The sequence below is a fragment of the Mustela nivalis genome (assembly GCF_964662115.1).
Source record: "Mustela nivalis genome assembly, chromosome: 4".
Classification (NCBI taxonomy): Eukaryota; Metazoa; Chordata; class Mammalia; order Carnivora; family Mustelidae; genus Mustela; species Mustela nivalis.
Genome location: NC_139023.1, coordinates 56259853 through 56287398, shown reverse-complemented (window position 1 = coordinate 56287398; position 27546 = coordinate 56259853). Strand labels below are relative to the sequence as shown.

The window sequence follows — 27546 nt, the reverse complement described above, 5'->3', positions numbered from 1 at the left end:
TGTGTGGCTGGCTTGTTCAGAGTCATCCAACTCCATCTGATTCACAGAAGAGCCCCGTTCTGGACTTTGGAATCTTATTTCCTCTCTAGGATCTTGCTTTTACATTTATCCCCCATCCATTATTTTACCCTTTTGTTTTAACTGCCTAACTCTTCCACCCATTACAGAACACCTCATCATCACCAACTATTCCCACCATTGGGTCACTAGTAAATGCCCATTTAAGTTCTCGAATCTAGCCTTGCTTCCTTGAGCCACAGCCCCATGCCTTCACCTTGATTGCATCAAAGCTCAACTGTGGGGAGAAAAACTGTTTTTTTTAAATAATATATAGGTGTTTCTCTTATTTTGGTCTCTGTAGAATTTTTTTTTAAGTGTTAAACCATTCCGTTCAAATTACAAGGAGGCTGGGCTGATCCTCTGTGTTATACATTGCCGTGTAGGCTCATCAACACAGCTCAGATAGCAACGCTTGCAATGAGCCTGTCCGAATCTCCACCCTCTACCCTTGCATCAAACTAGATCGGATTTTTCATCGCCTGCTCTGTACTCTCCTAGCTCATGCCCATCCCTGTGGTCTAACATGCATCCCACTGGATTGTGGTTATTTGTTTACATGTCTGCTGGCCCTTTTCAATGGAGCTGAAGTGTGTTGTGTTTGTCTTTGCAGCCCCAGAGTCTAACACAGGCTGCAAATATAGTAGGCATTTAACAGATGTTTTGGTGATACTGTAGTCAGTGGTGTTCCAAAGAGAAAAAGGATTTCTCTAGTAGCTCTTGTGTTAAATATTCCACTTCTATTGTCTCATGGTTTGTCTGATACCCTAATCTATGAAAAGGGAGGACACTTTGGTAGAAGGAGACAATGTATACTTTATAGCCCAGTAGTGAATATGAATAAAATACTTGGTAAAACGCAAGGTTCAGGGCAAATATACAGGTGTGTTGTTAGGATGAGGAGAAAGGTATCTGGAAGCGACTCTCTCAAGACAACTGTCTTTTCTTTTTTTTTAAGAATCCCAAAAGGGATAGGGTGTCTGGGTGACTGAGTTGATTGAGCATCTGACTCTTGATTTTGGCTCAAGTCATGATCTGAGGATCATGAGATCAAGCCCACATCAGACTCCGTGATGGACATGGAGTCTGCTTAAGATTCTCTCTCTCCCTCTCCCTTTGCCCCCCACCCACCCCACACTTACCCACCCACCCTGGCGCACGTGTATGTTCTCTCTCTCTTTTTTTTTTTTTTAAAGATTTTATTTATTTATTTGACAGACAGAGATCACAAGTAGGCAGAGAGGCAGGCAGAGAGAGAGAGGAGGAAGCAGGCTCCCTGCGGAGAAGAGAGCCCGATGCGGGACTCGATCCCAGGACCCTGAGATCATGACCTGAGCCGAAGGCAGCGGCTTAACCCACTGAGCCACCCAGGCGCCCTGTTCTCTCTCTCTTAAAAGAATCCCAAAAGGAGGCCCCTGGGTGGCTCAGTTGGTTAAGCAACTGCCTTCAGCTCAGGTTATGATCCCAGAGTCCCAGGATGGAGTCCCACATCAGGCTCCCTGCTCAGCAAGGAGTCTGCTTCTCCCCCTGACCCCCCCCTTCTCGTGCTTTCTCTCTCTGTCTCAAATAAATAAATAAAATCTTTAAAAAAAAAAAAATCCCAAAAGGGAAAGGGGGAAGACCCATAGATCCTAATTCAAGCAAGGAATTCATGAGAGTGTCTTTCGCAGTGAGGTTTGGCAGGCCCAGAGAGAGGGGTCTTACGGGGGATATGTAGCTCGCAGATACTGCAGAGTTCAGGGTCACAGAGAATGAATGCAGTGGGAGGGGACCTGGGTGGAAACGGGCAGGGCAGGCTGGCAGGAGTTCAGGATTCTACCACCTGAGAGGGACTGTGGCTCTCATTTTGGGGGGAAAAGACAGAGCCCTCACTCAGGCACCCCCTGGGAGAGGAAGAACAGGGGGAGGACCCTTTGCACTGTTCCAGACAGACATGTAGGTCTAGGGATGGAAGTTGGGGTGGCATGGAGTCAAAGGGCTCTGCACCACAGCTGCTTGAAACCACTTGGGCCCAGCAGGACCCAGAATCAAATGAAACAGTGTTACTCCGTCACAGAGCCTGACACAAAGGAGGTCCCAGTCTTTGCTCCCTTGGTTCCTTAAACTCTCCCTTTCCTTGTCCTGGGAACCACCATCAAAAGCCAGCTGCTGGGGTGCCTGGGTGGCTCAGTGGGCTAAGCCTAAGTCATGCCACCCCACCTTCCGTCCCTAGGCCTAGGGGTGACTCCATGGAGTCCGTGCCACCCCATGGAGTCCACTAAGTCATGGAGAGAACCTGAGCATACTAAAAGCTTTCTGAAGTGTCAACAAACTTAAAGAAAACATCTGTCACCAGAGCCCTACCTCTTTGGAGAAGCTATCTTGCTGAGTATCTAATTCCTGTCATGCATCTCCCTCCTAGCAAATTCCAGCAGCCATCAAGATCTTCAAGGACTTTCAGCGAGAAACGTGCTGCTTCGCCAACCACACACAGCCCTACCCACAGTGTGGACTACCCCCTCGGCCAGGTGACAAACCCAGATGCTATGGTTTGGCTTAGATCCTTGCCCCTTCAGAATGGCCCAGAAAATGTATTGTCTCTTCAATGCTTCATTTTCTTTGCAAACACACTACTTAGTCAACATATTCTACCTCTGCCTAGAACAAAATAATTCAACAAGGTGTTACGGACTCTAACGCCTTGCTCTTGTCTTTAAGGTTTTAGTACGTCCTTTTGTAGAAGTTTCTTTTCAACGAACAATTTGCCACACAACTACAGCTGAAGGACCAAACCCCAGCTGGAATGAAGAATTGGAACTTCCTTTTAGGTGAGCATATTTTCCTCTTTAGGGAACTATAGGATATTTTGAAGAAAGGTGAATAAAATGGAGACCTGGGGGGAAAGGACTATGGTGAAAGTTTCTGTAGCTCGTGGGCCGGGACAAGATCCAGGAGTCTGAGCCCAAGTCCCATACTGTTCCACTGGTACCACAACTAACTCCAGTCCAGAGGAAAAATGGGAAAATGTCCAATTTTTTCTGTGTTCCTTGTCTCCCCGACTCTGGAACCTTCAAATAAACTCCCCAGTCTGTTACTCCCTACTTTCCATAATGATGCTTTCTTCCTCACCAGAAATACTACATAGGCATTTAAAACTTTAAGTGATTTTAAGTATTTAAAAGACTCCTTATTTCAGATCTTGAAGCAGTCTTAGAAATTACCTAGTGCACCACTCTACTTTTATAGGAAAGAAATGAAAACCCAAGCATAGAAGGTGACTGGCTTCAGGCCACATAGTCCTTAGAGACAGAGCAAGGACTCAAGCTGGTTTAGCCAGAAGAGAAGGACACATGCTACTATTATGCCCGGAGCAAGCAAAAAGAATGAGAAAACAGAAAGGCAGATGCTCAATAAAACACATACAACAGCCCAGTATGGGGTAGGGCCTGGCTGGACCCAGAGCAGGTGGTATTACAGAAGATCCCCACCCCTGCCCTGCTTGAGTTTTCTATGGGAAGGTGAGTGGGACGCAGGGTCTGTTCCAGCAGCCTTGTCATTGGAGGTTTAAGGCTAGGGAGTAGTCTGCTAGAGACACACCTTCTAGAGCCCCGTTGCTAAAGAAAGCTGCACACCAGCACAAGTGTCGGCCAGAGGCCTTGCGTGTAACCCGTCCACCGAGCCAGCTCAGCCATGGCCAGCTGGGGGGATGATGTGAGACTCAGCAAGGCAAGCCAGCAGACAGGGGGCTTCTCTCTGTCCAGAGCCTCCAGTCTAGGGTCCCTTCCTCCTGAGTATGGTGTTAAGTTATAGCATCTCAGTACAAAGGTAACGTGGAACATAAGGAATAGCATGGAGGACATTAGGAGAAGGAAAGGAAAAGTGAATTGGGGGAAATGAGAGGGGGAGATGAACCATGAGAGACTGTGGACTCCAAGAAAGAAACTGAGGGTTTTAGAGAGGAAAGGGAGGGGAGGACAGGTGAGCCCGCTGAAAGGTATTAAGCAGAGCACAAATTGCATGAAGCAGTGGGTGTTATACATAAACAGTGAATCAGGGAGCACTACATCAAAAACTGATGTTGTACTGTATGGTGGCTAACATAATAAAAAATAATAAAAATTTTTTTAAAAAAGGTAAATGTTTGGAATGAAAACATTGCTTTTGATCCTTATCTCTATGCTCATATTTGAGGATTTTTCAGATTTTGGTATATGAATGCTCACTGTTTCCATCTTACCCATTGTCATGGTTGTCTGGTCACATGTGCCCATTTGCAGGGCCCCCAATGGGGATTACAGCACGACCAGTTTGCAGTCAGTGAAAGACGACGTGTTCATAAACATCTTTGATGAAGTGCTGTACGACGTCCTAGAGGTAAGCTCACGGTTTTGAGGAAGACGTCTGCACCCATGTTCACATCCTCTACCCACCATGTGTCCCTAACACATTCTCTTTATGATGGTTGACATGTTTCAGACTTGACATGTATCAGCACGAAAGGGAGAAGGGAGGAAGAGAGCTAGCTTTTTGATTTTTGATAACTGCCCTGGGTGTATTACATACATGGTCTTAATTCTAGAACAACCCTGTGAAGGAGATTGTTAAATCTCCAGTTTAGTGAAGGGGAAACTGATGTGCAGAAGGGTTGAGCGTCTTTCCCAGGGTCACAAAACAATGAAGTGTATGAACCAGAATGGGCCACAGGTCTGCCTAACCTAGCCCACCGGCTTTTAGCTACACCCCGGCCGTTTTCCCAGGGCCAGTTAATTACGTGAGTGGCTGACGTTCCTAAAGGTTTACGGCTTCCCACCCCCCGCAGGATGACCGTGAAAGAGGAAGCGGAATCCACACGCGTATTGAGAGACACTGGTTGGGAAGCGTGAAAATTCCATTTAGCACCATTTATTTCCAAGCCAAGGTGAGCATCTGATGTCTGAATTCCGTGGGACTCGGGAACGGCCGTGTCCACTGCTCCTGTTACGGCTTTCTCGGTGGGTCTGCCCCCTCCATACGGAGAGAACCTAGGGCCAGCGGCGGTTGGCACGATAAGCCGTCAATTTGGGTCATAAATGCGTGGCTTGTAAAACATCAATTTCTCTCAAAGTCAGGAGTTATTGTAGGACTCTTCCAATCTGAGAATTTTTCTAACATTTAAATAGAAGTAAAGCAGAAGGTGGGACAAAGCAGAAACATGTCGAAACGACAAAAATGGGGTGGATAGATGCCTGAGAGCAACTTGAAGGGAACAGTCAGGACAGTGATGGCCTATTTCATCACATACATTCTATTAATGCTTCTAGAGTGCTCCCGATTTCAGACATAAAAAACGGTTAGTGGAGACTCATTCCACTAAGATACCCTTCTTCAGAGTTTAATGATTTTGCTTAAGGGGACCCATTAGGTTAACAATGCTTGAATGATTCAGTAGCTCTAATCTGGGACAGTGAAAGATTCTGCAGTGGCTCTAATATCCTGGTGTTAAATCCATGGCAACAGGAGGCTTTGAGCCACAAGCCTGTAGGTAATCTCCCACAGCCACGGAGGAAGCAATTTAATCCCACCCAGACCAGGTGTCGCCCGGGCCCCAGAGTCTTTGGCAAAACCCAGGCCTGGATGGGTTGGAATCTCAAGGACTGTGGAATTGTGATTCTCCCCCTAGACAAAGGAACAGTCCACAGGTGAAGATTCCGTGATGTACTGGCCAAAAAATTTCCATTTCTCTCTTTGAATACATCTTAAGGGGCACCTGGGTGACTCAGTTGCTTAAGTGTCGCCTTCGGCTCAGGTCATGATCTCAGAGTCCTGCAATGGAGTCCCATGTTAGGCTCCCTGCTAAGCAGGAAGCCTGCCTCTCTCTCCCCCTGCCATTCCCTCTGCTTGTGCACTCTCTCACTCTCACTGTCAAATAAACAAATAAAGTCTTTTTTTAAAATCTTAAATGAAAGAAAAGCTGTTTAAGAGCACATGAGTTTTTAAACGAAACTGCCATGTTATTTGGCATTGCTGAATTTCACATTTGGAAGGGTACTCAGAGGTAATTACTCCCAATCCCTTCCTCATAAATGAATCTCCTTTATTATGGTAATATCCATACTCTGCTTGTGTGTCTCTAGAAATAGGGAACTCACTACTTCATGAGGCAGTTTGATCTCTTTGCCATAGCTGTGTTATAAATTTCTTCCTTGAACCATGCCATAATCTATGTGCTTCCCTACTCGTAGGTCATGGTTTGGAGCTACTCGTAGCAAGTCAAGCCCTGACCCAGTAATAACAGTAGGAGTAACTATATTGCATGCCATTACTAGCTAGTTTGTATGTCACCTCAATTAAACTTCACAACAACCCAGTCAGCTTTATTGTTCCCATTTTACAGATAAAGAAACAGAAGCCTAGAGAGGTGAGGTCACTTCTCAAATCCCAAAGCTTACAGTGGAGTGGGGTTCAGTGTTTACCCACTTCCCACAATGCTCACATTGTGTATCCCTGGAGAACGAGATTGATAAAAGGAGAGAGAACCATTCAGCTTTGGGGTTTATACATTTCAATATTAACTTTTGAGAATGGTTTCATCACATTTGTCATTTAGAAATTTTGTCTTACTCCAAAGCTCGTGCTCTTCCGCGCAGCCTCAGGGGACATCTGGCAGGATATGGAGACCCATTGGTCACTACTAGAGGGGGAGCTAGTGGCATCTCCACCCAGGCACCCATCCCTGGGTGGAGGCCAGGGATGTTGCAGACACTTCACAGTGCATAGGACAGCCCCACCACAGAAGTCATCGGGCCCCAAATATCAGCTGTGTGCAGGGCGAGAAACCCTGTCTTAAATCCTTATGCCCCAGCTATCTGGAGATAATGTCCATTCCTCTCCGGGTCATCAGCCTATGTCTCACATCAGATGTGCTCAGTTATTTCAGCTACACATTTCATGGCTTTGTTTCTGTGTCCTTTTTTTTTTTTTTTTTTTAAGATTTTATTTATTTATTTGTCAGAGAGAGCGAGTGGTAGAGGGAGAAACAGAGTTGCCATTGATCAGGGAGCCTGATGCAGGGCTCGATCCTAGGACCCTGGGATCATGACCTAAGCTGAAGGCAGACACTCAACCCACTAAGCCCCCCAGGTGCCCTATTTTTGTATCCTTTTCTCTGCACCCCTTCACCCACCCACCCCCACTCCCAGGCTCTGGGGCAAAGCACCGATGTAAGGAGGAAATTAAACAGCAGGTCACTTAATTCCTTCCTGGAAAACACAGTCACTGAAAGTTTAACTTCCCTCTCTATTTCTTCTGAGACATAAATACCACTAAAGACTGAAATGAAAATCGGATTCTCTGTAAGCGTATGAATTTCAGATTCTGTCTCTGAATAGTGGTGTGGCATCAGACAGTCGTAATAAACGTATTGTTGTGTTGACTGTGCAAGAGTGGAAAGTCCTGTCTTTTGAAGTCTCTACAGAAGTCAGGTCATTTTATGTAAGTGGCTGGTAGTGCACCAGACCTGCATGTATTGAGCACCTGCTGTGTATACAAAACGCTGCTCTACATCGGAGAAGGGTGGTCAAAACCTGGGTGATACAGAGATCTATTCACAGAGAGAAATGACAGAGTCTCCAGAGGGAAGTGATAAATAGGCACACACCTACGAAGTCGGGCAAAATGGGTCACGGTAACAAGTGCAAGATACACTGCCTACATGAGGCTGCTGGAGACAAGGGAATAATTCACCAAGGAAATGACATCTGATCTGGAAATAGTGCTTAGTACTCTGCGAGGGGGGATGGGAGAGTGGCTGCTGGCCCACCCGTACTGAGCACTGAGCTTCTGCCAGGCAGTTTTGTGAGTGTCTGACATCTACTCATCCAGCACCCAGAACCACCCTACAACAGGTCCTATTACTGTCTCTTGATAAAGGCAGGAGCTCAGGCACCCATGCTGTAATCCAGGATTTGAAGCCAGGTGACCTGCTGTCACAGTTCCCCCGCAGAGCTGGGGGATGCTCCGTGGAACTGTGCAGGGAAGTAGAGAGCCCTTCCCATGAGAGCTCAGGGACACACGCCGGGAAAGAGGGGGAGCCTTGAATGCCAGTCTGAGCAGACTTTATTGGATTTACTAGGTAGTGAGAGCCAGCACTTGCCTTTGAACTTTCACAGGAAAACCACTGGGATGTTTACCAAGTCATATGTTCTTCACAGATTGATGGGACGTTTAAAATAGACATTCCCCCTGTTCTTCTGGGCTACAGCAAGGAGCGAAGCCTGATTATCGAGCGGGGTTTTGACTCTGTGAGAAGCCTGAGTGAAGGCTCCTACATCACCCTGTTCATTACCATCGAGCCTCAACTGGTTCCCGGGGAGTCGGTTCGAGAAAAGGTAACCCTGCCCCCACTCGGGAATCGACAGCCTGGTGTTGAGATGCTGCTAGGCTGGCTGGGCGGCGTTTTTATAAACACAGACCGCATGGCGCACGCAGAGGTCCCTAACACTGCCCACTCGCTACTCTTACAGTCTAGATGGATGGAAGGGGAGACGGCAGATTTGCACTTCCATTGAGCCGATACTTCAGTTGATCAACAACTTAAACGTTCAGGCAAAGCAAGACAGACATAAACATGCATCAGGTTTAGAAGAATTTTCTTAATGGGAGGAGAAAAGCAGACCGCTCTTTTATCTTGCTGTTTATCGGCAAGCACGCCGAAATACAGCTCCACGTATGACCTCACATCCCTTGCTGGGCTGTGCGTCGAATCGATTTACAGCACTATAAGGCTAGACTTCCAGGGTCACCTCGCTTCAGTGCCTTCAGACAGGCGCAGGCATCTGCACAAATGCCCTAATTCTGAACCACTCTACAACAAAGTTTCCAGAACCTAGGTTTGTTGGCAACTGTTTCCAGCCCTTACAGCCAGTACACACTTCCTTAACATAACATGCTTATTCAGCAGTGATATGTGCTGCCCTCTCTGGTCTGGGGGGAGAGCATTGATCATGACCTGTTCATACTACAAACTGATCCAATCACCACCACCACGTACTGAGTTCTTACTCGGTTCTCCGCACCGTGTCAGACGTTTGAGACCTGTTCTCTCTTAATACTCACAGCTATACTGTGTGGTGGGTCTCTGACTGAGACAGGAGGAAACCGAGGCTCAACCATCCAGTTCACCCAAACAGTAAATGCAGAGCTAATGGGTCTGTCTGACTCGAAATCGTATATATTCAATAAATATTTACTGAGCATCTTCTGTGTGACTGGCATTTTTCAGGCACTGGGGATACAGCAGCCTAGAAAAGCAGAGAAAAATCCCACGGAGCTTACATTCCTGTGTAAACCCAGCTTGTCACCTACTGCACTAAACATGGATTCTTGTGCTGACTCTTTCTTTAGTTTATCCATCTTTATAATTAAGACTCAGATGGAGATGGGGGGACAAAAGAGCACATTCCTCTGTTTCTTTTTCAGTGTTACAGTTTTGTTTACAGAAAAAAATACTTCCACTATTCCCCTTTGCAAGGATTATTGGAAAAATAAATCTGCTGAAATTCAAATTAATTTTATATGCTAGCCTTGGTCACAAATGCTGTGAAAATCTGTTTTCTAGAAGACATGGCAGAATATATGTGGTTCAGAGTATTTCTAGGAAGTGAAACATGTATTCTTAATGTTCTTTCTTTATGTATAAACTCAAGAGAAAGCCAGAAAACATGCTGACACAGAAAAATGCTCCCAGACAAAAGATGGCTTTGCTATTTCTGTCTTCTTCATGAAGGAAAAGCACTCCATCTGGAGGTGAGCTTCCAGAGCCCGTGAAAGCAGTCTGGAACCACTTTCCGGGACCACTGGCTGAAGGGCTGAAATCAGGGCTGCCTTAGCACCTGGTGCATGCTCTGGCACTGCCCCCCACAGGCTCTGAACCCAGGTCCCCCAGGTCTCGTAGCCTGCCCTGTCTACAGGCAGGTACCAGGGCTGTCCACTGCTGTCTTCCATGGCATGTCACTGCCCCGCTGTGGCTGTGCGAAGCATTTCCGTTAGGCCTCCGAAAAGAGGGCTTAAGAAACCCCTTTCGAGGGCAGGCTCTTTGCTGCTATTTGATGAGGAAGCATGTGGACTGACAGCACCCTAAGGTCCTAAACACAGCAGCAGAAAATACTGCCCGGTGAGTCCCCTGAAGATAATGCAGGAGAGACAAGCTCTCATCCTAACAGCATAGAGCCCATAACCTGGAATTGGCTCTCCACTTATCAGCGACTTCCAGGATTAGCAGATTAGAATCTTCCCTCCACCATCACCCCACGAGGAACCATTCCCTGTGACTTTTTAAGGGATTTACTCATGGGATTTTCATAGAGAATCAGTAGCAACACCTGAAATTCTTATACCTACTTTATGTTGTCTCAAGGGAAGTTAAGTTTTTAAAAATAGATTATTTCTGTTAATAAAGTGTTCCTCTCATGTCTTTTTTCTTTCTTGCCTCTGATAGATGAGTGACATGCTTAAAAAGGTGTACCAGGTATTGTGTTTTACATTCATTGGTCAGTAGTCATTAGGCTTTTATTCAGCTGCCCTCCGTCCCCTGCCACTTCACGGAGGCTGATGGGTCCTGCTATGTGTGCAATCCCTGGGCAATGAGCTACAGATGTCTAGAGTTCCATGAAGAATGTCCAGTTTCTGGCCCGTTACATTCTGTCAGAGAGATTCTTAGCTAGCTTTGAATGTAGGAAGTCATAGGTGTGAATGTAGCTCGCCTGCTGGGATCCATCTCCACTGTCTCCAAGCCCATAAAATCCATAAGCTGCTGCTTACAGAGACCACGCAGCCGTGACAAGGATTTCTGATCCACGGAGCTGTCAGTGTGTCCAAAGGGAGGTTTTGAAACTGTTCAATTTTCTGTAAATACTGACACTAACCTAACGGTTTAAAAAAAAAAAAAATTGAACCAGTTAAGAATTTTCCACATTCTGTGTTGAATCAAACTGAGAATTTGTCAGTTAGCCCTTAATTTGTTTTGTAATAAACAACCCGAATTCTTCCAGTATTTAGCCTTCCCTTGGCACTCCTTAGATTACCAAATGGCACACTCCTCCATAAATCACTGTTTCAGTCCATGAAACGGCATCATGGTGGCCTAAGCAAGTATTAATGACCATTAATAGATACTTAATTAAATGCTTACCTTGTGTATGCTTGGGGCAGACAGGAACACAAGATCATTCAGGCATGGGCCCTGCTCTCCCAAAGTACTGGGTACATAGTCAAAATACACAACAGCACATCCAGGTCCAAGTGGTAAAAAAAGGTTTTAGGCACAGTTTCTTCAACCTGGAAGGCCAATAGCCAGGACTGATTCAGGGTTCTTACTGCTTTTTCTGGACAGTGCCTACTGCTACCTCTTAAGTGCACCTCTAGCGTCCCGTGTTTAACTCCATAGAATCTCTGGTCAAGTAATTAAGTGCCTGATTGCTTGTTAGTGTTTTCCTCTAGACTAGAAGTTGCCTGAGGGCACTGTTTCATCCTCCTTTAACCACAGAGCCTGGAACCTTTCAGACTCTCAGCAAATAATTGGACAAATAAGTAAATGAATGAGTTTAAAGGACACAGGGATGAATTCACTGGGTGCTTTTTTCAGCCACTCTTGTTGCATAATTTTCCATCTTTATAAAATTACAGTTATTTCGGGGGTGACAGTTATATCTCCGGAGTCTGTGATACACCCATACCAAACAAATCTTTGGAGCTCACCCTTTTCATTTATTTAATTCTCTGTCCCAGTGTGCCAAGCGGTAGGTGGTTATAGTGATGATGATGATGATGGTGTTCAGATTCAGATGTCAGGGACATCCCGTGAGAGTATATGGCAGGCTTACGGAAGTGCCTCACATCCCCACAACCTCTATCCGAGTCCCTCAGGGGACAGCAATCAAATTAGAAGCAGAACCACAGTTCAGCTCCAATGAAACAGAAGTCAGAACAGCTGGGATAGTCTAGATTCGATCTGAAGTCATCAAAAGTAAGGGGATGTTTCTATGCACTTGTTCATTCACTCACCACATGAACTATGTGCCAGGTGCAATTGGTACTGGAGATTTAAAAAAAAAAAGATCAAAACAAAATCCCTGATTCTAGGCATCTTGATCTTGCTCTATGGGGGAGACAGTTTTAAATGCTAAAAAAATAAAAATAAAGCAGAGTATGAAAAGGATAGCTGGGTGCATTTCCCTTCTCAAAACATACATATTTTCAGGCACTGCCCAGAATCTAAATTCCACCTAACAGTTAATTTTTCTAATAAAATTTTATATGAGTTTTATCTTGAAACCCTTTGAAATGTAAGCAACCATATGTATATTTTTATGTAAGCAACAAAAATCTGGTTAAAAAACACTTAAATATGTGCTTTTTGCAAACTACTTTTTTAGCAATAGCTTTAAGGGGGAAAATTACGTGTGTCTAAAGGCAAATGAAGGGCGCCTGGGTGGCTCGGTGGGTAAGCCGCTGCCTTCGGCTCAGGTCATGATCTCAGGGTCCTGGGATCGAGTCCCGCATCGGGCTCTCTGCTCAGCAGGAGCCTGCTTCCTCCTCTCTCTCTCTGCCTGCCTCTCTGCCTACTTGTGATCTCTCTCTGTCAAATAAATAAATAAAATCTAAAAAAAAAAAAAAAGGCAAATGAAGATTTCTCTATTTCATCTGCTTTGAGTTATCAGAAGTCTGGAAACTGGTAGCTCATCTTGGATCAGAGAACTCCTTAGAATAAATATAATAAATTTGGTCTTTCTGGTTCTGTTTCCTTTTTCCCTGAGACCCATTACTATTATGTATTACATTGATCATGGGTTTAAAACTTAACACACCCACATGTATCTGTCAGTTTGTTATGCATTTAACGTGAGTTGCTCAAGCCTGCCTTTGAGATGTTAGATTTCTGAGCCCCTCTCCCCTCTAAAACCAATGTCAAAATACACAAAAAAAAAAACCTCTGCTTGGTCTCATCAACCAGAATTAGTACATCATAGTTTACTTTCTGTAGGTGGCCATAGTTTCCACAGGACCGCTTCCCTGTTGGCTATTTTCTTTCAATCCTGTTCAATATCTTTTAAATACTTGATGAATCCATCTAATTTTTAGATTATAAATATAGTTAAATGAAGCCCTAGGACTCCAGGGCATGGCAATAGGGAAGGGGTCACTTAATCATAGTTCCTGAACCACACATTTAGTTCATGTCAACTGTGGGATCTCCGCGAGTTCTACTCTGTCTCCTGTCATCAGATGTAAACTCCATGGAGTATTTGTTTTTGAAGTTTGATTCTCAGGAAGATGAGAAATTGCTTCAAGCAACAGAGAAGTTTCAAACTGAATGTGCCTTAAAGTTTCCACGTCGCCAGTGCCTCACAACAGTGACGGACATCAGTGGGAAAACCGTCTTTGTCACCCGTTACCTCAAGCCTTTAAACCCTCCCCAGGAGCTCCTGGATGCCTGCCCCAACAGCCCCCAGGCAACGGCGGTGAGTGTTTCATAGCCCATCAAGGTTGCGGCTAAAAATGTGTTAAAATTTTAATATATTGCCCTCTTAATTACCATGTTTCCTAGTACTTCAGATAGTCACTATATTGAGATTATTAATGGTGAAAGAAATGATTAACACTTTTTTATTACTCTGAAGCTCATTTTCTTTAGAAAAGTCTGAAGGAACCAGAGACAATAGTAATCCTTAGTTCATTCTTTCAGTGAAAGATTGTGGGGTGCTTACCCTGTCCCTGGCTCTCAACTGGGTTCTGGAAATTAACATTTGGAAGATGCTTTACACTTTCACAGTGTCTTATATAAACACGCCTTCATTATGAGTCCTCCATCATTTTCTGGGATTCAAACCTAGACCTCCGACTTCAGAACTCATGCACTTTCTACTATAGTTAGAGAAGTATTCAGTATTATAGTTAATATGATAGGCGTCATTGACTTCAAATGAAGCAAAAATTATTTCCAAGATTTGAGGATGTACAAGCATGTAAGCTGTCACCACAGACCACATCCATACTGGGCCATTAAATATGGCTGCAAAGCACCTTCTCCCTCACAACCACACATAACAGAAGCCATATGTTAAACAGCTTTATTAAGTGACTACTGTAACCCATAACTATCTTTAGAGAGTGAGTAGTCTAGGAAGTAGTTGCTGCTAATAAGTTGTTAACATAATAATTTAGGAACAGGGTGATGATATATCTATTTGCAGATAAAAATACAGCAAAAAAGAAAAGCCCATGTTCCACATATCAGTGACTTTTTTTGTCAATCAATTTTTATTAAAAACCATAATAGGGATTTCCTCTGTTATTCCTAGCATAGTAAATATGCAGAAAACTTCTTTCAGGAGAGAACACAGGAGGGATGAATAAAATTTTTAAACCATTTTTAGAATTGTGGCTGACATAGAACTAAGGTGAGGGGGAAAACTCAGAGACAGGAAACATCGAAGCAGATTCCACAAGGGTGAGAGCCTGAAATAATGTCTTCTCTGAGGTCGTCCAGTAATTCCTGATGCCTTGTGCTGGGCTTCAAGCAGGCCACAAGGCTGTTGGGGAAGGAGGTAATATGTGGTGCCAGGCTAGGGAGGGAGGATGGTTGAATCAGAGACTCAGGTACAGAGTTAGGACTCTTGACAGGTAATGTCAACAGTTGGTAACCCAGGAAATACCCGGCTTTGCAGAAGAAGGAATCTTGCTTGTCTCAGCCTGGATGGAAGAGAAAAGAGAAAACTTTTTCCAGGGAATTCCTAATCAATAAGTTGTATTTATTCACTTTTGAGACTGGAATTTACACTGCCTGGATGACACCCCCCTCCAAAAAAAGACTTCAGCTGAAAATTTAATTAAAAGTGTTCCCTATTGGGAATGCGCCTAAATCCCTGACAGAAGGAAACACAGATCTTTCTAGAACGCCCTTTAAACTCAGCCTTAAAAACAAACAGAAAAAGTTCCAAAGTTCCAACCAACACAAACATATAAAAGATTATCAATGAAGAAATAAGTCACCATAAAGAAGGTAAGAGTTAACACACACAACACACTGAAGAATTGGGCCACAAAGACCGCAGATACTGGAATTATCAGATTCATACTATAAAACAGACATGTTTACTCAGTTTAAGAAATCCAGGGAACAGTAGACTGTCAGAACTGATAGGAAAATTATTAAAAATACTGCATGATACTTATAAAAATATGAAATAGAATAGTTAAAATGAGAAGACAACTGGCTTAAGCAAAATACTAAATATAAGTAGAGACTACTTGAACTGGAATATGCATGCAAAGAAATTACTTGGAATATAGAGCAGAGATAGCAAAAAATAGAATATTTAAAGGAAAGGTTAAGAGACATGGAGGATAGAGGCAGGACACCCTGTATGAAAAGAGAAAGACAATGTTCAAAGAGATAGAGCTAAGAATTTAAGACTTGATGAAAGTCAACAATCCTCTGATCCAGAGCCCAGTATATCCTACACAAGATGAATGAAATGGAATTAAAATCTAGGCATGTCATGAGAACTACAAAGATGGTCTTAAAAGCAGCTGGAGAGAAAAAACAGATTTTTTTATAAAAGAGCAATGATTCAACCAATAGACTTTTCAGCTGCACAAATGAAAGTCAGAGAAGGAATAATATCTGCAAAAGGCTGGAGGAAAACAGCCATCACACTAGTCATTTATATCCAGTGAAGCCACCTTTCACACAAACACTGGGAGAATTTACAACCAAAAGATTCTCAGTTAAGAAATTTATAAAAAAAAAATTTACATCCAAGAGAAGTAAGGATAGTAGTACTATGATTATTAGCATAATAATAAGGAAAATGGGAAATTTGTGAGTAAACCTAAATAGGCATTGTCTTCACATCAATACTACTAGCAATGAGGATGGGAAATTGTGATAAAAACAAAAATCCTGGGGAAAAAAATGCATATATGTCAGGAAAGGATTGATGAGAGTATTTTAATGCCCTTGTATTTTCCAAGAGGAGAGTGAAGCTATTTATTAACTTTTTAAGAGTTTTAAAGTTAAATATTCATGTTGAAACTTCTTTTACTTTTTTTAAGATTTTATTTACTTATTTTAAAAAGAGAGGACACAAGCGGGTGAGGGGCAGAGTGGGAGGGAAAGGAACAAGCAGACTGTGCTGAGTGTGGAGCCCGACGCGGGGCTCGATCCCATGTCTCTGAGATCATGACGCAAGTCAAAATCAAGAGTTGGGGGCTCAGCCGACTGAGCCACCCAGGTGCCCTCATGTTGAAATTTCTAAATCAATCACTTAAAAGAGTAAAAGAAAGTCCATATAGCTTCCATAGTGGGGGGAGATAAAATAATGAAATGAGATGAAGAAGAGAGCAGGGAGAAAAAAAAGAAATAAAAAAGTATGAAAAATAAAAAGCACAGAATAAGGCAGTAGAAGTAGTCTAAATGTTTACTAGCAATCGCAATCAAAGCAAAGGGATTCGACTTTCCAGTTAAAAAAGACTGTCAAACTAGATTTTTAAACTCATGGTGGAATTTGGCAAGCTGATTCTAATATTTGTATGATGGTGCAAAGGGCCAAAGTGGCCAAGACATCCTGAGGAATAAGAAGAACTCAGTGGGAAGATTTGCCATACCATATATCCAGACTGTTATGAGACCGTAGTAATTAAAGTAAAATGGTATTGACACACAGATAACAGAGAGAAAAATGGAAAAGAATAAAAAGTCCATTCAAATTTAACCCACTCAAACGCGATGACTGGAAATGAGTAAAGAAAACATTGACTATTACATAAATTTTATTGGAATCATGGATTTTTACATATTGAAAAAATAAAAATAGATTCCTACTTCACATCACTCAAGAGCAGAGACAGATTGAGGATTTAAATATGAAGACATTTTTATCTTTATGACTTGAGATAGAAAGTATTTCTTAAACAAGAGAGAAAAAAAAGCACAAGCTGTAAGAAAAAAAAAAAGATACATTTGGCCATATTAACAGTGAGAACTTGGGTTTATCAAAAACACCACAAAGGAAATGAAATGCCACAAATAAGAAGATGTTTACAAACTGCAGGAATATGAGTTGTACTATAATGATGCCTGGGTTTCAGTTTCTAAATACTATTGCTCTCTCAAAAGGAGAAGTAAGTTAGGGGAAATCAGAGAGGGAGACAAACCATGAGAGACTGTGGACTCAGAAATAAACTGAAGGTTTTGGAGGCGGTGGAGGGGAATGGGGTTAGGTGAGCCTGGTCGTGGGTATTATGGAGGGCACGTATTGCAGGGAGCACTGGGTGTGGTGCATAAACAATGAATCTTGGAACACTGAAAAATATTAAATGAAATTAAATTACAAAAAAAAACCAAAAACCTCCTTGGAGAAATGGCTGCTTTCTGAACTGAACTTGAGAAAATACAAGATGACTGTGGAAAGTCTTCTTATACCAGAAAGTAAGAGACCTAGGAGCCAGTATGTTCATCTGTGAAAGATGGGTATTAGCTGTGACTTCCTCTGTAGGGTGTGTGCTTAGGGGAAATGACATAATGTGAACACAACACTCGGGGAACAGTTGGTGAGCGCTCATTTCATTTTGTACACACAAATGTCTGTGATACGGGAAACTTTCTTGAAAGAAATGAGGTAGCAGGCGCCTGGGTGGTTCAGTGGGTTAAATCCTCTGTTTTTGGCTCAGGTCACAATCTCACGGTCCTGCGATTGAGCCCCGGTCAGACTCTCTGCTCAGCAGAGAGCCTGCTTCCCTGCCCTCCACCCCGCCTGCCTCTCTGCCTACTTGTGATCTCTGTTTGTCAACTAAATAAATAAATAAAAATCTTAAAAAAAAAAAAAAAAAAGAAAGAAAGAAAGAAAGAAAGAAATGAGGTAGCATATCCAGCTTTCTATTTTACCACAAATTATTATTTTTTTTTAAACAAGAACTGCTCTGTTATTTTTTGTTTAAACAGGAACTGGTGGCTCGATATGTGTCATTGATTCCTTTCTTGCCTGATACGGTTTCATTTGCCGGCATCTGTGACCTGTGGAGCACCTCCGATGTGAGTAGTTCTTCCTCACAGATTTACAGTTTGCGCTGACTTCATTGAACATGGGCCAAGGGCTTGTGTGATTTTAAATTGCCATGTTCATTAGTCCTTATGAAAATCCATTTGGTCATCTGTTTAGCAGACTGAGCTAAATTCTGATGTATTTTTTTCTTTCTGGTTCCATTTGACCAAGTTCAGAAATGAAGAAAAAAACATTTCCACAAAGAATAAAAAAATGTTTCAGATGTCTTAATAACACTGATGTATCCTCAGAGTATTATCTTAACAATATCCCAGCTTTATTCACTTAAAAAAATCAAAATTATGCTCCATATTACACATGGAACTCACATATTCCATAATTCATGGGCTTCTTAAGGCACATGATGTCATTATTGACTCGTATGTACTTCCTGGTCACCTACCACATATCAGACATTGTACTAAATTCAGGCTATGAGCGAAATAAACATGGCCTCTGCCCTCATGGGATTCACATTCTGTGTATGTTACGTAACATCCACATGGATCTTCTACGAAACAAACACATATATTGTCACAGGTAGTCATTCTGCTTCTGGATCTCATGTGGTACTGTGTTTACATAAAATTAAGCAATATCCTACAACTCCTTTTGAAAGATAGCTCCAAACCAAAGAAGTTTAAGTACACTTTAATTTTTTTTGTTGTTCCCTGGGATATTTTGGTAACATAACGTTAACATATTCTAGTAACATTTCCACAACCTCAAGACATCTAAAGAAAATATGGGAAGAACAGAATATTCATGTGCCCTCAAGCCAGATTGGCTTTTCCACTCCCTAGAGATTCCCTCACCTCTCTGTGTTTCCACTTCCTCATCTATAAAATGGGAAGAGGAGTACCTCCCTCAGAAGCTTATTCTAGGTTTAAATGAGTTCGTGCATGCAATGGTTTTAAAACAATTTGGGAGCAGGGGAGGGAGAGAGGTGAATAGGCATAACACAAGTGATTGTTAGGGCTGTGAAAATATTCTGTGATACTCTAGTAATGCGTACATGCCACTACACATTTGTTGAAACCCAAAGACTATACAACACCAAGCATGAGCCCTCCTGTAAGCTGTGGATTTCGGGTGATTCTGACGTGTCAGTGTAGGTCTCTCAGTTGTAACAGTCGTAACACTACTGTGAGTGGAGGCTGATAATGTGTGGGGGCAAGAGTGGATGGGATATCTTTCCTCCAATTGTGCTGTGAATCTAAACCTGCTGTAAAAATAGCTTTTAAAAAAGTGTTCAGCACACAGTGAGCTATCATATATAAATTCAAGATAAAAAGTAAAACTTTGACATTTGTTTCCCTCACCCATCATGTCGATTTTCGAAATCCATGTCATCAGTGTCAGAGAAAATACCATGTTCGTTGGTTTGTTCTAATGAATTAGAACATAGTACCAAAATCTGGAAAAAGGGTTTTTTAAATAGGTCTTCTACTTTAAGGCACTCAGTTTAACAGTGACTTTTTAAAAATCCTGTATGGCAAATCCAGAATGAAGCAGTCCACACAACATTGTTTTTCTTTCTTTCTGTCAGCAATTTCTGGATCTCCTGGCAGGAGACGAAGAAGAGCACGCAGTGTTACTCTGTAATTACTTTCTCTCTCTGGGGAAGAAGGCCTGGCTCATGATGGGCAGTGCGATTCCTGAGGTAAAACCATGCAGGCTCGCTCCAACAGAGGAGTGTAGTTGTCTAAGATGGTTGTGTTGGGTTCCGGATTATGAACAGTACCCATTTGCATAACAGTGCTTTGAGTTCCAAGGAAAGTGGCCCAGAAATTGCACGGTGGGCAGAGAGAACCAGTGATAAGACATGAAACAGTGGATTCCCTTAGTGATCCAGTGTTACTCACGCTAAGGAATGAGGGGGGCCGAAGAAGTGTGCCAAGGGTGGAGATCTCTCCTGTCACGCCCACTGCTTCCTCAGGCATCTGGGACTAACCAGCAGCCAAAGGGGAACCCAACAGATAACCGCAGGAGCAAAGAAAAGAATGTCAGCAGCTATATTTTGATAATACTGTTACTTTCACTGGACTGGAGATAGCAACTATTTGAATGTTTCCCCCAGTCCACTGCAAATATCCCTAAATTTGGGGAATGTTAGGGTAATTTGAGGTACAAGGTTAGAAAGTTCACACGAATTAAAGCAGTTTATCCAAAAAGAGTGTATCCAAAGGAGGCCACACGTTTCCAGGAATCCTTGGGAATTAGATAGCACCAGTTGCCACTGCGCAGGTATATCACATCAAAAACTAATTCATTATCCATCATTATTTTCAGGGAGCCCAGTACAAGGAAAAGAACACTAGTCTAGGAAGTCACGAAGCCTGGGTTCAAAGCTCTGCCTATTCCTCATGAGCTCTGTGGCTCTAAGCAAGTCAGTTCACAACTCTGAGCTTTTTAAGGAAATTAGGATAATAAATCTTGCCCTCCCTTTCCCACACGTCTATTGTGAGCATCAAAGGAAGTCCATACATGAGCAGTAAATGAATAAATGCTCACTGTAAAATAAAATTATAAAATAATTAACAAATAAAATATTTATAATTAAATAATATAATTATATATTATATAAAATATAATTATAATTAAAAATAATATAATAAATAATTATAATTGTAATAATTATAATCCAAGAATATACAAGTATTCTGAGTAAAAAGTTAAAGTACTTTGTCAGGCTCTAACCCCCACACCCACTCCCTACCCCAGGTGTAGTCACTGCTAACAGTTTGGTGTGTATCTTTTCAAAACATCTATGCATTTACATAATTATAAATGTATCTCAAACACTAGTTACTGTATTAGAAACAGAGTTGAATTCAGATATAATCAGCCCTCCAAATAATTAACTATCCCTATTTTGTCTACTATACTAGCAGATGCAAACATTTTGCAAAAATGAACATTTGCTTTTATTTCTTAAGTCCAGTGCAACCTAGAACTTCAAACTAATTTTCCTCATTAGCCATGAATTTTAGAAATCAGGGGTCCAACTAAAATAATAAATCATGTGTGCAAACTAATCTTGACCTCAACTATGTAATTAATTGGAAACGTAATGACTGTTCTCCTTCAGGGTCCAACTGCTTATGTGCTAACTCGGGAGCAAAGTCACTATTTAATATGGAATCCCTGCACTGGACATTTTTATGGACAATTTGATACATTCTGTCCCTTAAAAAGTGTGGGCTGTTTAATAGGTCCCGATAATGTAAGTATTACCTTTGGATGACTGTTGCTTTCTTTTTTTTTAATTGACCTACTGATTTAATAATATTTTATATATCAAAAAATGTATATGAACATTCATATATAACAGTTAAAGAAATGTAGTGTCAGGCACAGTGGTAAGACTGTCCTAAACAATAACTTTCGGTTGAATTAGTCACTTGAACTGCAGAGAAGCACAATGAGGTTAAAAAGATTAAAAACTTTAGATTCAGAGGACCTGAGTTTATGTCCTGGCTCTGTCCTCATCTCTTCCGAAGTACAGTTTATAAGTATCTAACTCACAGTTTTGAGAACTAAGTGAGGCAAACTTACCATCTAAGAAGACTGGGTTCTTTCCTCCCTCTCCTCTTCCCTCCTTCCTCGCTTCCTTCCATCCTTCCTTCCTTCCTTTTTTCTTTCCCTTCCCCCTTCCTTTCCCTTTTTAAAGAGAGATTCCTAGTGTACACCAGGTGACTGGGGGCAAACTTAATTATGAAGGGTACCATATAATAAGTGGTTAAAAACATGAGTCACGGGGCGCCTGGGTGGCTCAGTGGGTTAAGCCTCTGCCTTCGGCTCAGATCACGATCCCAGGGTTCTGGGATCGAGCCCCGCGTCGGGCTCTCAGCTCAGCAGGGAGCCTGTTTCCCCCCACCAATCCCCCGAGTGCCTCTGCCTACTTGTGATCTCTCTCTCTCTGTCAAATAAATGAGTAAAATCTTAAAAAAAAAAAAAAAAAAAAAACACGAGTCACAGGGCCAGACTACCCAAGTTTAAACTTCATCATTTACTAGTTGTGAGAGCTTGGGAAAATTTCTTGTGTCATACAGCTTCAGCTTCTTCACTGGTAAAATGGCGGTAATGGTAGCAATTAGGTTGAAAAGTGTTGTGAGCCATGGATGAGATGATCAGTGTAGAGCAGCTAACACACAGGAACAACTCTATATTGTTTGCTATGATTATTTTTATCATCATCATCTGTCTTAGTGGTCTGAACTTCACTCATCTGTCAGAAAAATCATTTCTTTTTTTTTTTTTTTTTTTTTTTTTTTTTAAAGATTTTATTTATTTATTTGACAGAGAGAAATCACAAGTAGGCAGAGAGGCAGGCAGAGAGAGAGAGAGGAGGAAGCAGGCTCCCTGCTGAGCAGAGAGCCTGACGCGGGACTCGATCCCAGGACCCTGAGATCATGACCCGAGCCGAAGGCAGCGGCTTAACCACTGAGCCACCCAGGCGCCCCAGAAAAATCATTTCAACATGTATCCCCAATGTGTATTTTTTATTGAAGTACAATTAACACATGTGTTATACTAGTTTCAGGTGTACAATATGATTCAACAATTCTGCAGAGTACTCAATGTTCATCTCAATAAGTCTGCCTCTTGATCCCCTTTATCTATTTCACCCACCCCCTGCCCACCTCCCCTCCAGCAAACCCCAGTTTGTTCTCTGTATTAAAGGGTCTGATGTTTTATCTCTTTTTTGTTTTGTTTCCTAAATTCCACATACACATATAATCATGTGGTATTTGTCTTTCTCCATCTGACTTACTTCACTTAGCCTTACATACTATAGGTCCATCCATGTTGTCACAAACGGCAAGCTCTCATTCTTTTCTATGACTTAGTAATATTCCAGTGTGTGTGTGTGTGTGTGTGTACACATATACATATATATATCTTCTTTATCCATTCATCTATCAGTGGACACTTGGGTTCTTTACATATCTTGGCTATTATAAATAGTGTTGCAGTAAACAACAGAGGTGCATATATATTTTCAAATGAATTCTTTTCATTTTCTTTGAGTAAACACATAGTAGTGGAATCACTGAATCATATGGTAATTCTATTTTTAATTTCTGGAGGAAAAAAAATACTGTTTTCCATAAGGGTTGCACTTTTTAGTGTTAACCATAGTGGTTACTGGTTTCCATAGTGGAAAATACTGTTTTCCATAATTTGAATTCCCACCAACAATACACAAGAGTTCCTTTTTTTCTACATCTTCACCAACACTTGTTCTTTTTTGTGTTATTTTAATAATTCTGACAGGTGTGAGGTAGTATCTCATTGTAGTTTTGATTTGCACTTCTCTGATGTCTAGTGATGTTGGAAATCTTTTCATATGTCTGTTGGCCATATGTATGTCTTCTATGGAGAAATGTCTGTTCATGTCTTTTGTCCATTTTTTAAATTGGATTACTTAGGGGGTTTGTTGTTGTTGTTTTGGTATGACGTTGTATAAGTTCTTTATATATTTGGCATACTAACTCTTTATCAGATATATCATTTGCAAATACCTTTTCCCATTCAGTATATTGTCCTTTAGTTTTGTTGTGTCCTATGCTGGGCAGAAGCTTCTTTTTTTTTTTTTTTTTTTTTAAGATTTTATTTACTTATTTGCAAGACAGAGAGAGAGATCACAAGTGGGCAGAGAGGCAGACAAAGAGAGAGAGGGAAGCAGGCTCCCCGCTGAGCAGAGAGCCCGATGTGGGGCTTGATCCTAGGACTCTGAGATCATGATCTGAGCCAAAGGCAGAGGCTTAACCCACTGAGCCACCCAGGCACCCCAAGGGCAGAAGCTTCTTATTTTGATGTAGTCCAAGTAGTTTATTTTTGCTTTTGTTTCCCTTGCATAAGGAGACATATCTAGAAAAATATGGCTACAAGCCAATGTCAGGGTAATTACTGCCAGCACTCATTCAGATTTTTATGGTTTCAGGTTTCATATTTAGGTCTTTAATCCACTTTGAGTTTATTTTTGTGTACAGTGTAAGAAAGTGGGCCAGCGTCATTCTTTTGCATATTTTCCCAAAACCATTTGTTGAAGACACTGTCTTTTTGCTATTGCATATTCTTGCCTCCTTTTTGAAGATTAATTGACTATATAAGCATGGGTTTATTTCTGGGCTCTCCATTCTGTTCTGTTGATCTATGTGTCTTTGTGTCAGTACCATATTATGCTGCTTTGATTACTACAGCTTTGTAGTACATCTTGATATCAGGAATTGAGATATTTCCAGTTTTGTTCTTCTTTTTCAAGACTGCTTTGACTACTTGGGGTCTTTTGTGGTTCCATATAAACTTTAGAATTATTTGTTCTAGTTCTATGAAAAAAAAAATGCCATCGGTATTTTGAAAGGAATTGCATTAAATCTGTAGATTGATTTGGGTAGCATAGACATTTTTGCTTTGTTTTTGAAGGATGGTTTTTTTTTTTTTTAATTTTTTCCAGTGTTCCAAGACTCATTGTTAATGCACCACACCTTAGCATAGACATTTTAACAATATTTGTTCTCCCAATCCATGAGCATGGAATATCTTTCCAATTTGTTGTATCATCTTCAACTAGTTTCATCAATGTTTAATAGTTTTCATAGTATAGGTCTTTCACCTACTTGGTTAAGTTTATTCCTAGTTATTTTGTTATTTTTGGCACAAATGTAAATGGGATTGTTTTCTTCATTACTCTTTCTGCTACTTCATTATTAGTATATAGAATTGTAACAGATTTCTGTATATTAATTTTGTATCTGACTTCACTGAATTCAATTATCGGTTCTAGGAGTTTTTTGCTGGCTTCTTTAGGGTTGTCTTTTTATAATATCATGTCATCTGCAAATAGTGAAATTTTTACTTCTTCCTTACCAATTTTAATGCCTTTTCTTTAATTGTTTGATTGCTGTGACTAGGATATCCAGTACTATGTTTAATAAAAGTGGTTATAGTGAACATCCCTGTCTTGTTTCTGATCTTAGAGGAAAAGATCTGAGTTCTTCACCACTGAATGTGATGTTAGCTGTGGGTTTGTCATATATAGCTTTTATTATATTGAGTATGTTGCCTCTAAATCTACTTTGTTGAAAGGTTTTTTTTTAATCATGAATGGATACTGTACTTTGCCAAATGCTTTTTTTTCATCTGTTGAGAGGATCATATGGTTTTTATCTTTTCTCTTATTAATGTGATATAGGACATTGATTAACTTGCAAATACTGAACCACCCTTGCCTCCCTGGAGTAAATGCCACTCGGCAATGAATGGTTTTTTAAAATATATTGTTGATTTGGTTTGCTGATATTTTGTGGAAGATTTTTGTAATAATGTTCATCAGAGATGTTGACCTATAGGGGTTTTATTTTGTAGTGTCTTTGTCTGGTTTTGGTGTCAGGATAATGCTGTCCTCATAGAATGAATTTGGAAGCTTTCCTTCCAAATCTATTATCTGGAATAGTTTGAAAAGAATAGGTATTAACTCTTCTTTAAATGTTTGGTAGAATTCACCTGTGAAGCCATCTAGTCCTAAAATTTTGTTAGGAGTTTTTGGTTTTTGGTTTTATTTTTTATTTATTTATTTTTAAAGATTTTATTTATTTCAGAGTTAGAGAGCAAGAGCACAAGGAGGGGGAGTGGCACGCTGAGGGAGAGGGAGAACCAGGTTCCCCATAGAGCAGAGAGCCCGATGTGGGAAATGATCCCAGGACTCTGGGATCGTGACCTGAGCTGAAGGCAGATGCTTAACCAAATGAGCCACCCAGATGCCCCTGTTTTTTTTGTTTTGTTTTGTTTTGTTTTCCTAATTTATTTGACAGACAAAGATCACAAGTAGGCAGAGAGGCAGTCAGAGAGAGAGCAGGGAAGCAGGCTCCCAGTAGATGCCATGCGGGGCTCAATCCCAGGATGCCGCGATCATGACCTGAGCCAAAGGCAGAGGCTTTAACCCACTGAGCCACCCAGGTGCCCCATGTTAGGAGTTTTTTTTTTTATTACTGATTCAATTTCATTGTTAGTAATTGGTTTGTTCAAAGTTTCTATTTCTTCTGGAGTCAGTTTTAAGTTATATTTAGGAATTTATCCATTTCTTGTAGGGTGTCCAGTTTGTTGGTATACATAGTTTTTCATAATACTCTCTTAAAATCATTTGTATTTCTGTGATCAGTAATTATTTCTTTCATTTCTGATTTTGAGTCTTTTTTTTTTTTTTTGCTCTATGGGTCTGGCTAAAGGTTTACAAATTTTTTACCTTTTCAAAGAAAAGGTTTTTCTGTTTTGGGGTTTTTTTTTGGTCTCTATTTCATTTTTTCTGCTCTAATCTTATTTCCTTCCTTTTACTGGCTTTGGGCTTTTTTTTTTTGGTTCTTCTCTTTCTAGCTCCTTTAGGAGTGAGGTTAGGTTGTTTATTAAATATGTTTTTTGAGCTAGGCCTATCCTGCTGTAAACATCCCTCTTAGAATAGCTCTTACTGCATCACAAAGATTTTGTTTTTTATTTATCTTCATGTATTTTTTTAAATTTACTCTTTGATGTCTTGGTTCAACCATTCATTATTGAATAATGTTATTTAGCCTCCACCTATTTGTGTTCTTTCCAAATTTTTTCTTGTGATTGATTTCTAGTTTCATAACCATTGTGGTCAGAAAAGATGCATCATTTGATCTCAGTCTTTTTGAATTTATTAAGACTTATTTTGTGACCTAATACATGTTCTATCCTGGAGAAAGTTCCATGTGCACCTAAAATGTTCCTGCTTTTTTGGATGGAATAATGTGTTTACATCTATCTGTTAGGTCCATTTGGTTTAACATGTCATTGAAAGCATTGTTTCCTTGTTGATTTTCTGTCTGGATGATCTATCCATTGATGTAAGTGTTGTGTTAAACTCCTCTACTATTATTGTATTACTGTCTATTTTTTCCTTTATGTCTGTTAGCAGTTGCTTTAAGTATTAAGGTACTCCTATCCTGGGTGCATAGATATTTACGATTGTTATAATTCTCTTTTTGGATTGTCCATTTTTATCATTATAGTATTTTTCTTTGTCTCTTGTTACAGTCTTTGTTTTAAAGTCTATTTTCTCCTACAAGAATAGCTACCCCAGTTTCTTTTTGCTTCCACTTGTGTGTGTTTCCATCCCTTCATTTTCAATCTTCATGGACATCAGGAAAACACTTGAGCATGTATCCACAATATTTTTGTTTATGAATTATGTATTTCATTTGTGCATCAATGTATTATTATACAGAGGAAAAAAAACTCTTAAAAAAAGGCATTAGAAGATCTAATATTGGGGTACCTGGGTGGCTCAGTGGGTTCATCCTTTGCCTTTGGCTCAGGTCGTGATCTCAGGGTCCTGGGATCAATCCCCATATCAGGCTCTCTGCTCAGTAGGGAGCTTGCTTCCCCCTCACTCTTTGCCTGCCAC

General features: G+C 41.0%; 1 protein-coding gene across 3 annotated transcripts in view; it reads left to right on the top strand.

Annotated features, from left to right (window-relative positions):
* The window catches only part of CC2D2A (coiled-coil and C2 domain containing 2A), a 134903-nt gene that overhangs the window by 94968 nt on the left and 12389 nt on the right, over positions 1-27546 (top strand). For all 3 annotated transcript variants that reach the window (XM_082728688.1, XM_082728690.1, XM_082728689.1), the window contains 9 exons: positions 2459-2564; positions 2755-2864; positions 4314-4410; positions 4856-4954; positions 8226-8402; positions 13329-13532; positions 18017-18106; positions 19666-19779; positions 21208-21342. In XM_082728688.1, the coding sequence (XP_082584814.1) occupies positions 2459-2564; positions 2755-2864; positions 4314-4410; positions 4856-4954; positions 8226-8402; positions 13329-13532; positions 18017-18106; positions 19666-19779; positions 21208-21342 (1132 nt within the window). The remainder of the gene's footprint in view (positions 1-2458; positions 2565-2754; positions 2865-4313; positions 4411-4855; positions 4955-8225; positions 8403-13328; positions 13533-18016; positions 18107-19665; positions 19780-21207; positions 21343-27546) is intronic.